Source organism: Rattus norvegicus, chromosome 2 (assembly GCF_036323735.1).
Source record: "Rattus norvegicus strain BN/NHsdMcwi chromosome 2, GRCr8, whole genome shotgun sequence".
Lineage (NCBI taxonomy): Eukaryota > Metazoa > Chordata > Mammalia > Rodentia > Muridae > Rattus > Rattus norvegicus.
In genome coordinates this window covers 33,155,454-33,170,053 of record NC_086020.1, presented here as the reverse complement: position 1 = coordinate 33,170,053, position 14,600 = coordinate 33,155,454, and the positions used below count along the sequence as shown (strand labels likewise).

Below are 14,600 nucleotides of genomic sequence, written 5' to 3'. Positions count from 1 at the left end.
TGCAGTCCAGCTAGGGGAAGGGATCCAATGGCAGGCAGCAGAGTCTGAGACAACCCTGATCCAATTGTTAGGGGATCCACATGAGACCAAGCTGCACATCTGCTATAAATGTGTAGGGGCCTAGGTCCAGCTTTTACTTGCTCTTTGTCTGGTGGTTCATTCAGTCTGTGAGCGCCCATGATCCCAAGTTAGATAACTCTGTAGGTCTTCTTGTGTGTCCTTAACGACCCCCCCTTTGCTCATTCCTGCCCCCACTCGTTAAGACTCCTTCCTTGAGCTGGTGTTTGGCTGTGGGTATCTGCATCTGTAGCCATCAGCTGCTGGAAGAAGCCCTCAAGGAGAGTTATGTCTTTGTTGGCTGTGCCCCAGGTAGACCATCTGGAGGGGGGCTTGCAGGGGAGGGGTCTTGCAATCATGTTTTTAAGTGAAGATCCTCAAGTTGGAACTGTTTTTGTAAAGAATATACATCTAGGTTTCTGTCTGTCTGTGTGTATTTCTGCACATGCAAAGATCAGAAGAGAGCTGGAGAGATGGCTCAGAGGTTAAGAGCACTGACTGCTCTTCCAGAGGTCCTGAGTTCAATTCCCAGCAACCACATGGTGGCTCACAACCATTTGAAATGAGATCTGATGCCCTCTTCTGGTGTGTGTGAAGATAACTACAATGTACTCACATATAGTAAATAAATACATCTTTAAAAAAAAAAAAAGATCAGAGGACAACTTGTGGGAGTTAGTGCTCTCCTATCCTGTCCTTTCCAGGAATTTGTGTCTTGATGACAGATGCCTTCATCTATGAGCCATCTCTCTAGCTCCCAGGTTTTCAGTTTTACATTATCAAATTTCTAAAAATTTTTTCACTCTCTATGAAATCTTAGATTTACTTCCGGTCAAGTTTATAAAGTAATTTTTCTTGTTTTCTCTGTCTTCAGTTAAATGTTTGATTTACTAGGGATATATTATCAGCATAGTACAAGGGATGGAACTGGCTCTATTTTATTTGTCATGTTTATTTTATTTTAATTTATTATTATTTTTTTGTTTTTTGTTTTTTGTTTTTTGTTTTTTTTTTTTTGTTTTGTTTTGTTTTTTTTGGAGAAAGGGTATTGTTGTATAGTGCTGACTGTCCTGGAACTTGCTGCAAATTTCAGCCTGCTCTCAAAGTTAGAGAGGTCTTACCTCTTCCTCCTGAGTGTTGGGTTTAAAGCACCAACAAACATGCATTGTTAAATTCTGTTACGCATTTCAACTTTTCTGTTTGAGAGATGATCTTTATTGTGTTTTGGAGTAATTTTCTATTATGTTTATTTATGTGTGTATAAATCTATTGGCATTTAATTACTGATGTTGATGGTGTATTTTTAACATCTGATTAAAATAAACCTATTTTTCAGTTTTCTTCGTTATTCTATTCCGCAGTAAGCTTTAAGGAACTTTTTTGACTCCCAGCTGTCTTTTTTTTCTAGCTTTTTAGAAAAGTTTTATTTGATCGTGACTATATGTTGGTTGTAATTTAAGTAATTTTTGTTTTTTAAAGAGAAACTGAACAGACAGACAGTGTCAAACCAAAATCAAGAAGTCGACTCCAGAGACCTAAGCCTAACTTGTCCCGGCCAGTTGGGAAGAAGTCAGTTGTTTCACAAGACAGACAAGATGGAAGCAACAAGGACTCACCTTCAGAAACTGCAGCCACGAAGGTGCGGCTTGAGAGAGTGTGGAAAGTCAAATATGAAAATACTTTCTAAGTAATTACAAGTAAAGTATTCAGCTTGTAATTCAAGTTACTGATACTGATAGGAAAACATCAAAACCTAAATTAAATTTGTTTTTAATAGTCTTTGTTTCATATGTTTTCTTCAGGATTTCAGGATGTAGGCTATAACATTTGAAAAAAAACTTAGTTATGATAAATTAAGTGTTTTTTTTTTTTTTTTTTTTTTTTTTTGTGGTGCTAGCGATTAAACCTAGCTCACGCTGGGCAAACTTTCTACCACTGACCTGTATCTTCTAGCTCTCAATTTTAATTGTATAAAATGTTTGTTCAAAATTTTTCTTTTATGTGTGTGTTGCCTCTATCTTTGTGGGTACACATATGTGCCCATGTATGTAAAGGTCAGAGGTCAGCTTCGGTGTTGGCTCTCAGGAGCCATCTACCTTCCTCCTTCAGGTAGGGTTTCTGTTCTGTCTGAGGCTTATCAGTTTAGCTAGGATGGCTCGATGGTGAGTTGTAGGGAGCTGCTGGTCTCTGTCTTCCCAGCTCTGGGATGATGGGCACCCTTCTTATTGACCACACAGAGTCTCACAGGTGCAGGTGAGTGGCCTTTATCTTGAGTCTGGTAAAATGTGCTTTTCTATTGCATGCTTTTTTGGCAGTTCTGGAACTCAAACCTAGGGCTTTGCAAGGGCCTTTTCACTGAGCTATGTCTTTATTTCCTATAATTCTTTTATTGTTAAATCATTGCAATCTGGTACAATTGAAATGTCTGTAAACATTTAGCTATCTGTGGAGGAGGATGGTGTGCACAGGCAACAGCTAGACATGGAGGTCAGAGGTCAGCTTGCAATACCTGATTCTCTCTGTGGTTGGGGAGTAAACGCAGGTCGTCATCAGGTTTGGTGTTAAGTTCTTTGACCCACTGAGCCATTATGCTGGTCCAGATTCTATGTAGAATTTTATGTTCTAACGGCAACCACTCTTCACATTTATATTTTCAAGTTTCTGTTTTACTTCCTTTGGTGTCAAGGAGAAAGCTGTAGACTGAGTCACAAGCACTTCCACATTGAACCCTATACTTAGTCAGTACCTCTCAGGCTTTATTCAGTTTGTTCTCTTGGCATTTAAAACCTCGTACATTTTTCCCAGTGCTATTTAAATGTCTTTAGAAAACACTTCAGCAGTGTGGTATCACTGCATGTATTAACCATGCCTCCATTATGGAGAACTTAAGCTAACAGTGCAGGCTATTTTATACAAGGTTGTAAATATTCTAATGCTTACATATTTTTACTTTAGATAAGTGTTTGTGCATGGGCAGCAGCACAGATTGGCTTGCTAGGCAGTTGGCTTTTTCTTCCCATTATGTCACTCTCAGACACAAAGTCAGGCCATGGGGCTTTGGCAAGGAGCTTTCCCTTTGGACCTCTCAATTATCTCACCTTTTTATATGCAAGTTCTTAGTGGATAGCTCTGGCTTGCCTGTGTAGACCAAGCTGGTCTTAAACCCAGAGGGATCTGCCTGTCTCTGCCTCCCAACTGTTGGGATTCATGCTATGTATGCTGCCATCTGATCTCTTCGGTTACTTTCTTAAAATACAGTCTAAGATGGTATTCATGGTCAAAGAATATCAATATTTTAATTACTCTTGATGTTGGCAAGGGCCTTCTAACAATTTGTAAGATTATGTGTTTTATAATATTTTCATCAGTACTTAGAGTTTTTAGAAAATTGCCTTGTTATAAATATAAAACATTCAAGATTAGTTTGTTTTTAATTTCCATTCAGTGGAACATTTTATTGTAAGTAGCTTAAATGTAAAAAATTACATTTACAGAATCACATGGAAAAGGAGAGAGTGACTGAATCTGAAAATTTTGTAACAGAGAATACAGAGAGAGAGAGCCCAAGTGCCGGAACTGTGTCTGAGTAAGTACGTGGGAAGACCTTCAGGAATACTTGTAATTATCAGGTTTGGTTTTGTTGTTTATATTTAATAAAGTCAGAATTTTCAATTCTGGTACCTCAAGTCTAGTTTCTTTATGGGTAGTAGTAGGAATTTTTACTAATGCTCTTGGTGCTTGGTATTAGAGATAGAAATGATGGTGTGGGGAGAGCTAGGGCTGTATTTGATTGCCTAGTGTGTACACAACTCTGGGTTCTGTCAGGCATGGTTCAAACCAGGTGTGGTGGCGTATGCTTGCGATAATAGCCCTGAGAGAAGGAGGTGAGAGAGGCTATCCTCATTCAGGGTGGTTTTGAGGCCAGCCTGTCATACAGGAGGCTAGTCTCAAAATTAAGTAAAAGTTTTTAAATGATCATACCATTGAGTTAGCAGTTTTGTGCTTCCTTCAATTTACTAATAAGTCTTGTCAAGTAAATGAATAAGGTATATGTTTGCGGATGGCTGTGTTTGAAGTAAGTGAATTGATTTCTAAAGGAATATTTAACTTGTTAAGGATATAAGTCAGCTGATCTTCAAATATTTTTGTGATCAATAGATTCTGGGCTATTCAGTGGGATGCTGTTCTATAAGTTAGCACTAATTCTCTGGCATTAAACAGTGATGTCCTCAAAGAAATAATAGTATCACATGCTTGGCAGATACAGGCTTTTTCCATTTTTGAAGTGGAATTTTGATGGTTTTTAAAGATGGTTTTATTGTGCGACATTAATGAATATATCAAATTACATTTTCTCAGATGGGAAGGACTCGAGGCACAGGCTAACACTTCTCTTTGATTCTCCGGAGAACCTTAATATCACTTACCATTTGGAGGGTTCACTTTCTGGTGATGTCTATGATAATTTTGTCTATAAAAATCAACCACACTGCTTATTGAAGAACAGTTTGCTGAGGTGTTTATCAGGGTCTTTCTGCAAGGTGCTTACCTATTCTCAAACAGTGTTTTACACTTGACCAAGTGTCTCTTCATTTTTACTCCCAGGGTCTGGCTGGGGAGTATGATGTCTGTATTTATATGGAATGTCCAGAGAAGGCTGGTGATAGTGTTTGGTTTTCTTGCCAGCTGCTGAGGGATTTTCAGAGGGATTTCAATTCATCATGGATGATGGGGAAGGCGTATTGCCAGAGGCAGATTGGTCTGTTGGGAGGGGACAAGGCAGGATCTGTTGATGGTTTCTATAGCTAGGCTTCCAGGACTGTCTGTGTGAAAGGGGAGAGTGTAGATGTGTGGTGTCTATCAGGGTGCTCTTGAGGACACTTGGGGAGTATTTGTGTCTAACACCATTTACTTATTTATATAACCAAGCAGCACTGTGACTTTGCTGTAATCATTACTTTTATTTCTTTGTGATTATAGTTTGAGTGAAAAGTCCTCCGCCCAGGAGGATAGTCAGACAAAGGTCTTAAGACCTACCCGGCTGATGAGGAGTAGAATGCAAAGACCAAAGCCAAATGTAGTGAAAGCTGCAGAAAGAAAACAAATTCTCACCTCACAGGAAAAAGTTGGGTCCCATGTAGAGAAAATTGAAGATGACTCGTGTGTAGTGGTGAGTAGATTGCTTATGATAACATTCACTGAGCAAGTATATGAGCCATTTGTTCTTTTAACATAAGCGTGTGTATGTTATATTCCATTTTGTCACTAAAATCTCAGTGAGTTTTGTTTAGATTACATTGTTTTAGATGTTTGAGCATTGTGCACAGATCTTTTATATTTCAGAGTCTAAATATTGGTTTGCTCTCATCATCCTCCATGTTTGGACATGGTTCTTCCCTGTGCTTGAGACTGCACCCATGTTATCAAACCGGCACTGCGCCCTTGACCACATTTTTAGCCTCCTTTTAAAAAGATGGTCATATATGTGACCTTTAACATTAGCTTAAACAAAGTATCGGAAGTATTTCAAGTATAAATTAAAAAACAGATAATGAATTGTGTGTGTGCATGTACCTGCGTGGGTGCTTGTGGTATGTGAGACGTGAACCTAAGTTCCTGCTAAGGAGGTGCTCTCACTACTGAACTCTGGCTCTGGCTCATGGAGTTGTAGATTATTTATATATTCCTTTGAAGAAAGCAGAAACTTGTCAGGACTTAAGATTTGGTTTCTTTCTGCTATAGTTTTCTTTTTAATAATTTAGTCTAAATATTTAGATAAACAAATATATATTTTATATAACATAGATGTAATATGTAATATATAATTACATAATATATATATTAGACAGATCCCTGGCTGTCTTCCAACTCACTGTGTAAATGAGGATAATCTCAAACTCTGATCCTCCTGCCTCCACCCAGGTGCTAAGAATGTAGACATGTGCCGCCATGCCCGTTTTTTAGGTGTTGCTGTGGATTGAACCAAGGGCTTTGTGCATTCTAGGCAAGCACTCTTACCAATGGAGCTATAGCACTGTCCCTGTCTTCTGTTGTATTTCCTCTAGTATCTATACTTCTAACAATAAGAATTTAAGAATAAAAACACTGGAGGATTCTGACGAATGTGATGGGAACAGACTGAAATGAACAAGTCTGAAACATTGCTTTATGAGTGGACAGACAAGAATAGGACTTTGAGACATGGTACAGAGGGTGGCTTATGGAATTTCCTAAGATAGCTAAAAGAAAAACATTAAATGGTGTTTTTATCTTACTTTATAATGTCACTTTTTAAAGACCATTTTACTTTTACTCAGATGAGATGGGGTCTTTTGTAGTTGGGTTTTTCTCAAATCCCGTTTGCAGCCTAGGCTTGTTTGGGAATGTGATCTTCCTGCATTACCTCCTAAGTGTTGTACTGCCGTGTGCATCTAACCCTGGCTACGATGTATTTTTCAGTAAAACTTAAAATTTTGTGTTTCATTGTGAAGTGTAAAATATGATAAACTTTGATATTAAGGTTCCTCCACAAATGGGAAATGAGTCACACAAAAACTTGCAGTGTGAAGGCGCTGCGTCAGAACCTGAACAAAAGGACCCTGTGGAAAGTCTGCAGTCTGAGCAACCCAGGGCTCTCAGTGAGTGTCCGAGGTAAGCATCACTGTCAGTTACGTGACCTTGCAGACTCAGTGCGGCTGCAGAGCTCAGTAAACTTTGTTTGTTTTAAAGAAATAAAGTTATTATTTATGGTGTTTGAGGAGAGGTAGAGTGCAGGTGTGCATAACGTGCATATGGAGGGCAGGGAACAACTTTGGCAGTCAGTTCTCTCCTCTTACCTGTTACCTGGGAATGGAACTCGGCATTGGACTTTGAAGGGAAGCATTTCACCTCCTGAGCGATCTCTGACTAACCCACCTCCGTGTGTCTCAGCTTACACTGTGTCTAAAAGTATAGAAGGTGCTGAGGGAGGGCGGGCTCGGCCCCTAAGAGTGCTGACCACTCTTGCAGAGAAGCCGGCTTCCATTCTAGCACTGTGCCGCCCAGCACGACTGGATGCATTTCCAGTGCTGAGGCATTCGCTACTCTGGCCTCTGTGGGCCCTAGAATGCATGTGGTATATATAAACACACAGACATATAAATTAAAAATAAATCTTTTTAAAAAAGGCAAGACTGTTTGTTCACTGGGTAAAGATGCACTTGCTGTCCAGTCTGATGATCTGATTTCGATCTCTGGGTCTCACATGGCAATACAAGAAGAGAACTGATGCCCATAAGCTGTCCTCTGATCTCCACGTGCATATGTCCCACCCTCACATCAATATATCAAATGCTATACATTTCATCGTAAGTTGTCGTAATGTATAGCTTTATTTTAAAAATGGTTAAGAATAATTCTGTTTAAACTGGTGAGATGCCTCTCCAGTTAAGAGCACTGGCCATTTGCTCTTCCAGAGGTCCTGAGTTCAAGTCCCAGGAACCATATGGTGGCTCACAACCATCTGTAAAGGGATCTGATGCCCTCTGCTAGATAGTAGGTGTACATGCAGATAGAGCACTCTTATATTTAAATAAAGAAAACAAACAAATAAATTAAAAAGAATAAGTCTTTTCAAAGATAATTCTGTCATAGCTTTTGTGTAAGTTTCTATGTCGTAGAAAGTTTGAAGAAAGCTATTTAATATAAACTAGGACCTTTGTTAATAGGAATAGCATTTTTACTTACCGTATATATTAAGTAGGTGTCTATACCCAAATAAGAATGTTACTTCTTGGTAGTGTTTGATTTTCTAAAATTAGGTCAACAAGGTGTAGAACTCAGCCTTCTCGTAGCCAGAGTTCCTGTTTATTATCTTACTTGTGATTTTACCAAACCACATGGATGGAGTTATTAGGATGCTTATAGTATGGTGATATTTGAAGTACATAGGTGCAGAGGTAACAGCATGGACTTCATGGATTTCTTCTCTAACATTTACATTTAAAGTCTGGCCTATGATGAACTTTTTAGAGCTGTTTAAATAGCATCTAACTTGACATAAAGGCTAGCTGGGTTTTCTTCACTTTAAGAATTCCTTTATCTCTGGCATCATCTATTTCTTTTCTTCTTAGTGATCCTTCAGCTATGGAACTGCCACCGTGCCTGTACAGGTCTAGTTCTTGTTACACATCCCAGATAATAGATTGTATTTATCTGATAGACTGGTTTGCATTTCATATTATCTAGGTTTAAATGAGACTCCTTTAATTTTGGTGTCTTAGAAGAAAACTAAGTTTTTGAGTGTTTATTGAGTTTTAGTGCCCTGGCTAATGTTTTAAATTTACTTATTTGTTTGATTACTTGTATTTTTTTTTTTTTTTTTTTTTTGGTTCTTTTTTTTTTTTTTTCGGAGCTGGGGACCGAACCCAGGGCCTTGCGCTTCCTAGGTAAGCGCTCTACCACTGAGCTAAATCCCCAGCCCCTGATTACTTGTATTTTTGAGAGAGGGTTTTGTGTAACCCAGGGTGACTTTGTCTTCACCTTTACACGAGCATGACCTTGAACTTCTTCCAGATCCTCCTGCCACCACCTCCCATGTAGTTGGATACACACACCATATGCATGGCTGCGTACACTGTACCCAGTTTTCTGGGCGTTTGTAGCTGATATCCAGCCTCTTTATAGCAACTTCCCTCTGTAAAGGCAGTGACTTTACTGCTTTACCATGTGGTACTTCTGACTTTTACACACCCAAGAACCCTGGAGACAGTTCTGAATTTCTGTGTTTATCTAATTTTGTGATTATGTATAGATAATAGGCAGTTTCACCCTTTCCCTGCTCTGAGCACTATTCTGTTGAAGATTCTGTTAGACAAGGGAAGGAGTCTGAGAAGGATGAGTGCATTTAAGATTCTAAGATCAAGTCGTATTTCTTTGAATCTTTCTCTAGGATATTTAAAATCCTTGATACTTCATGTGAATATATGTGTTTTTATTTGGAGGTGATTTGAGACAGTTTCAGGTTGACTTCAAACCCAGGTAGCCAAGGATGGCCATAAGCTTCTATTCTTCCACTCTCTTCCTTTAGGTACTGGAATTACAGATGTGTGCACACACTCTTGGCTTATTCCTATCTTTGTCTGCTTTCATGGTAAATGTAGGGGATTAGGTCATCTGGCTTGGTGGCCAGGGCCTTTACCTGCTGGGGCCCAGGATTTGGTTGTTTGATTCACATATGTAATATATTTGATCGTGTCTATTCCAGAGATCCTCCTCCTGAGCTGTAGACCCCTTCTGTTTCTATCCTCATGTCTGTCCCAGTTTTGTTTGCTTGCTTTTGGTAACCTAATGAGTCCAGTTAGTGCTGCCTGTTGGGATGCTAACTGGTTTTGTTAGCTTAATCTTGTGCTGTTAATCATAGCTATGGTGAGTTCATGAATGCAAGGGCCATGCCGTGTCCAGAAGATGGCACTTTACAGCATCTTCCTTACCCTCTGGCTCTTCCATAATGTCCTCAAGTCTTAACGGGGTTCATACAGCTGCCTAATTTTGGGCATAGCACTCAACAGTCACTTATTTTGAACACTTCGACCAGGTATGAGTCTCTGAATTACCTATTGACCGATGCAGAAAGAAACTTCTCTGCCCTTAAGTTGACAGCAGTCCTAATAGCTATGTCTCACTCAGTAGAAATATCCAGAAGATAGTTGAATGCCATATCTATTTAGGGAAACAACAGTAGAAGGTTCCTAGCTGGGCCTCTAACCTCCTCAGGGGAAGGGCTTTTGAACAGGTTTACAGCACAAAGCATGAATTCCCTCCTGTCAAGTAGGCCTCAGATTCAGTGAAAAAGTGATTAGTTCCCATACATGCTTGGTGTGTGAATATGTATGTCCACATGCACGAAAAAGCACACACACATATCTTTAGGACACTATTGAACAGTGGACACACTTTGCCTACTAGATCAGTATTGTAGCTCCAGGGTTCACTGAATAAGACTATGTATGACTTTCTTCAGGATTTGCATGGCATCTTCCTACACTGTGAAAAGTGGGCAGCAGGGCGGAGCTTTCCTGCTCAGTTCCAGTTTGATTGTTTTCTGTGCCCTGTAACCAGACACATTGTGTCTTCAGCAGTGGGGTCTCACCATCTAGTTATGGTGAACAGACAAGAGCGGTAGTGACAGCTTCTGTTGTTTGAGGGGCCTTGGAAGCCTGCCTGCCTACCTGCCTTCCTTCCCTGTCTGGCAACTCATATCTGGCACGGAGCCGGGTCCTCAGGAAAGCATTGCCTGCCCATGGAGGGTGCCTGGGTTAAAACTCCTTAAAGGGTGTGCGTCTGCGTTTTGAGTCTGGTCAGCTTCAGGAAATACAGAACAGCTGTAGAGTGAATTGTCATTCTACTCAGCTGTTCTCCTTCAACCATCCTCTCTTCAAATTCTCTACTTGCAAGCATAGTTTCAATGAATTCTTTAAAACTCTGTGTGTGTGTGTGTGTGTGTGTGTGTGTGTGTGTGTGTGTTCGTTTGTGTCTCTCTGTGTGGGTGTTGGTATTAATGTGTTGTGTCATGTGTGGAAGTTAGAGAACAGCTTTCATAAGTCTTTCTCCTTCTGTTTTGGGCTCTGGGAATGATACTCCGGTCACCAAGTTTGTGGAAGAAGTACTTTTTAACCCTCTGAGCCATCTTGCTGTCTCAGAACGTTTTAAAGCTAAGTATATGGTTATACACTTGTTCAGACTGACCTCCTAAATAATCTAGTGCTCCCTTTGGTACAGCTTGCACCCAAGATTAGTGACTCCTGCTTTCCCTTTCTCTACTTCTCTTTCCCTTCTTTCCTTCTTCCTAGTTATGTCTTTTCCAGGCTGCCCTGAGGTATGTTTTTATGGTTCACAGTCTCTTGGAGAAACATCTATTTTTTCTGTTTCTTTTTTTTTTTTCTAAGTCTGCCACCATTTCCTCCCCCACATGGATCTTCAGATTCTCTCCCAAGGGATAGAACTCTCTCTCTTTCTTTTTCTTTCGAATGTCCGTTCATTTCCTTAATGGCAGTCTTCTCTCCCGAGACCACAACCATCAAAGAGACGTGTCTCTTTTCTCTCTGAGAAGTTTCTCCTCCAATCTCTTCCAGGGGTGATTCCATTTGACCCCTGACTTTGGCCTCTTTTGCACCCTTAGTCGGGGCAGATATTTCTTGTCTTTCAATTTCCTCTGAATCTGCCTTTCTTTCTTCAGTGCCATCTGTCATATCTGGTGTGCTCTCTTTCATGGCCAACTCTTTTCCAGTTTCTTGCAAACCTGTCTCTGGTTCACTTGTTGGAACCATTTTCCTGTAAAAATGCTGAGATTTTAGCATATACAGTTCAGTGATTTATTTCCTTCCTTCCTTCCTTTCTTTCCTTCTTCTTCCTCAATTCTGCCCTCACTTCTCCTCCTCCCAGACACTGTGTAGTATTGGCTGGCCTGGAACTGGCTGTGGAGACCAGGCTGAGTTTGAAGTCACAGAGATCTCCTTGGCTCTTTCGAGTCTTGAGACTCAAGCGGTGCTCTACGTCACCCACCTATGGCCTTACTCAATAGCTCCCTTTATGTAGTGTACTAGGGTCACCATCTCTTGTGATTACTAAACTACAAAGCAAGAGTGCTGCTGCTCTTCTGGAGAGCAAAGTGCTTGTCATAAATGGTTGATTTTATGCTCAGTAGAAACCAGCAAAGTATTATGCTTTCTATCTTTTTATCTTGAGAGTGTGTGTTCCTAAAGAAATTCTAATAACATTGTCATATAAAAATGTAAGGGCAGATGTTGGTCTTAGTCATAAGGCATTTTCTTCCTTGAGTCATATGTTGTCCGTTGAGCTCTTTGGTCATCAGGTCTGTTAAGACTGTGTATGTCTAGGTAAAAGTAGCAGACACAGCTTGACCTAGCACCACTGCACATTTCTGCAGAGTTTTCCTTGCTATTGCTTGCTTTGGATGAGGTAACAATTACACAGGGATTGGTTATTGGGAGTAACTATGTAAGGACAGTTTGCTAAAATTCTTATTGACCTCATTAATAGTTCTCTACATGTATCTATATTAAGTAAATAAAATTAATTATAAAATTGTTATTTCAAAAAAATGGTTTCTTTTTTATTTTTCAGTTCTATCTAGTTCGACATTCTTGGGACTTGGTTAATTTTCTCTTTTGGTGCAGTGGGTAAACTCAGGGCCTAGTTCATATTCATTATGCATTCTACCACTGAACTATACCCTCAGTCCCTCCACATGCTTCAGTCTCTTTGTATAGATCACGCTATCCTAGAACTTTCTATGTAAATTTACAAGAGGCCTCTGCCTCCTGAGTGCTGGAATCAAGTGTGTGCTGGGTCTTAAATGTCTTTAAAGTTTTATTTTATCTGTCTGTCTGTCCGTCCGTCTGTCCGTCCATCCATCCATCCATCCATCCATCCATCCATCCATCCATCTGTCTATCTTTTGAGACAGGGTTTCTTTGTATATCCCTGGATGTCCTGGAAATCACTTTGTAGACTAGTTGGCTTCAAAGTCCCAGAATCCTCCTGTTCCTACGTCCTCAGTTCTAGCATTAAAGGCATGTGCCTCTTTGCCTGGCAAATCTGTCTTTTTTAAAATTTGAGAGTTTTTAGTGTTTCTGTAAGGATTTTATACCATTTTATGCCATCTGTCCCAACTGGTAATCGGGATTAAGATTTATGCCTTTTCATCTTTTTTCTCTTTTTTTAGTATTCAAGAAGATAATAAAGGAAATAAGCTGAAACAAGCCCCAATTGTAAGGACAAGATTTCAGAAACCAAAACCAAATACAGGAAGAAGAAGAAGAAGAAGAAGATCCTCCAAGGAAGGGATACCAGTGGACATGCCTGTTTCTGGAGACCTAACAGCAACCCGGGAAGAAATTCCGCGACCAGACACTTCCCCGAGGGAGGAGGTACCGAGTGTACCTCTCGCCCCTCTCACTGCCACCGCTTCCACCATGGAATTGGAGTCAGGTGTGAAAGATAGTAGCAGAAATGACACAGCTTCTAATGTGAAGATGCCAGAAATGGCGGATGTCACTATGGAAATAGATACAGGTTTGGAAACAACTGGAAGAGATACTTGCCCAGGGGAGATGGAGGCAGAAATGATTGACATCCCTATGGAAACAGAGGCAAGCTTGAAAGCATCTTTAAATGAGACTCCTCCTATGGAGAAGATGCCAGAGCTGATTGATAACACTGGGGAAATTTGCACGAATTTGGGAGAAACTGCAAGAAAAGAAATATTTTTACAGGAAAATGGTTCCAAGGAGGTCAGTCCAGTTAGTGAACCAGAGACAGGTTTGCAAGAAACTGGAAAAAAGTTGGCCGTGAAAGAGAGCACATCAGATATGATGGATGGCACTGAAGAAAGAGAGGCAGATTCAGAGGAAACTGAAAGACAAGAAATATCTGCCCCAGTAAAGGAAGCAGAGGAGGCCAAAGCCAGGGGTGAAGTGGACTCACCCCTGGAAGAGATTGGAGGAGAAACTTCCCAGCAAGCAATAGCAGCAGGCGCTCCTGTGGAGCAGTCGGCCAGTGAGGAGGACCTAGGTGACAGCGCAGGCGTCGAGGAGGTGGAAGTGGAGAGCACTGTAGGAGGAAAGGAGCTCAAGCTGAAGGACGCTGGAGAAGGACACGTCTCCTTGATGGTCGTGGTCTCGGGAGAGAAGACTGCCATTGAGGAAACGATTGGACATTTGAAAGAAAAAGAAAGAGAGAGTTCTGTCCCTTGGGAGAGAAGATCTGGAGAGATCGATGTTGGGGAAGAAATGGTGGCAGACTTAGAAAAAACAGAAAAAGTAGACGTTTCTCCAAGAGACAGTGAACCAGAGGAACAGACCTCAGGGCAGCCTGAGGCAGAAGTAATTCCAAGCAGGAGTGACGGCAGCACTGGGCCTCCACAGGATAGAGAAGTATGTATTTTTCTGAGTAATTTTAGTATTATTATTACCCGTACATCCAAAAAGTCTTAAAATCTCTAATAAAAATCTAAAATCTTTTCCAGTCCTAATTTTTTTGTTTTAAGTTCTTGAAACACCTGTTTAGTCACTTAAAAATTTAAAAAGATTGTCTAATTATGAGAAAATTACTAATGTTAGTGGTGGTTTGAAGTTACTCATTTAGATAAAAAAATTTAGGAAATTAGCTTAAATTTATACCACCTTACTATAAATCTAGGCTAAAATTATTTCCTTTGATCCTAAAAACTATATGTTTTTATTCTCCTTGCCACATTAATGCCTCTATTTTTTTACCTTTTAGTAAAAATTTCCTCTTGTTTGTAGTCCATCCTCAGCAGCAGTTTTGAGGCTTTCTTTCTAACGTGTGTGTAGATAATCGCATCTGTGGTTTAGAATAGTCACGGTATACAATGTGAAGGGAAGGCATTACTGAAGTCTGTTTTAATAATTGTGGGATTTATATTTAACAGTTAAAATCAAGCTTCTGTATTTTTAAATCACTGTTTTAGAAACGAGCCTTTGTTTAAAATGTGTGAAATGTTGATAGAATTTCTTTTTACA

At 40.1% G+C, this 14,600-nt stretch overlaps 1 protein-coding gene across 5 annotated transcripts in view; it reads left to right on the top strand.

Moving 5' to 3' along the window:
* Bdp1 (B double prime 1, subunit of RNA polymerase III transcription initiation factor IIIB) overlaps positions 1-14,600 on the top strand; it is a 91,753-nt gene that overhangs the window by 34,217 nt on the left and 42,936 nt on the right. For all 5 annotated transcript variants that reach the window (XM_063281495.1, XM_063281496.1, XM_063281497.1 and 2 more), the window contains 5 exons: positions 1,537-1,696; positions 3,552-3,643; positions 5,038-5,227; positions 6,578-6,708; positions 12,782-13,991. In XM_063281495.1, coding sequence (XP_063137565.1) covers positions 1,537-1,696; positions 3,552-3,643; positions 5,038-5,227; positions 6,578-6,708; positions 12,782-13,991 — 1,783 coding nt within the window. The remainder of the gene's footprint in view (positions 1-1,536; positions 1,697-3,551; positions 3,644-5,037; positions 5,228-6,577; positions 6,709-12,781; positions 13,992-14,600) is intronic.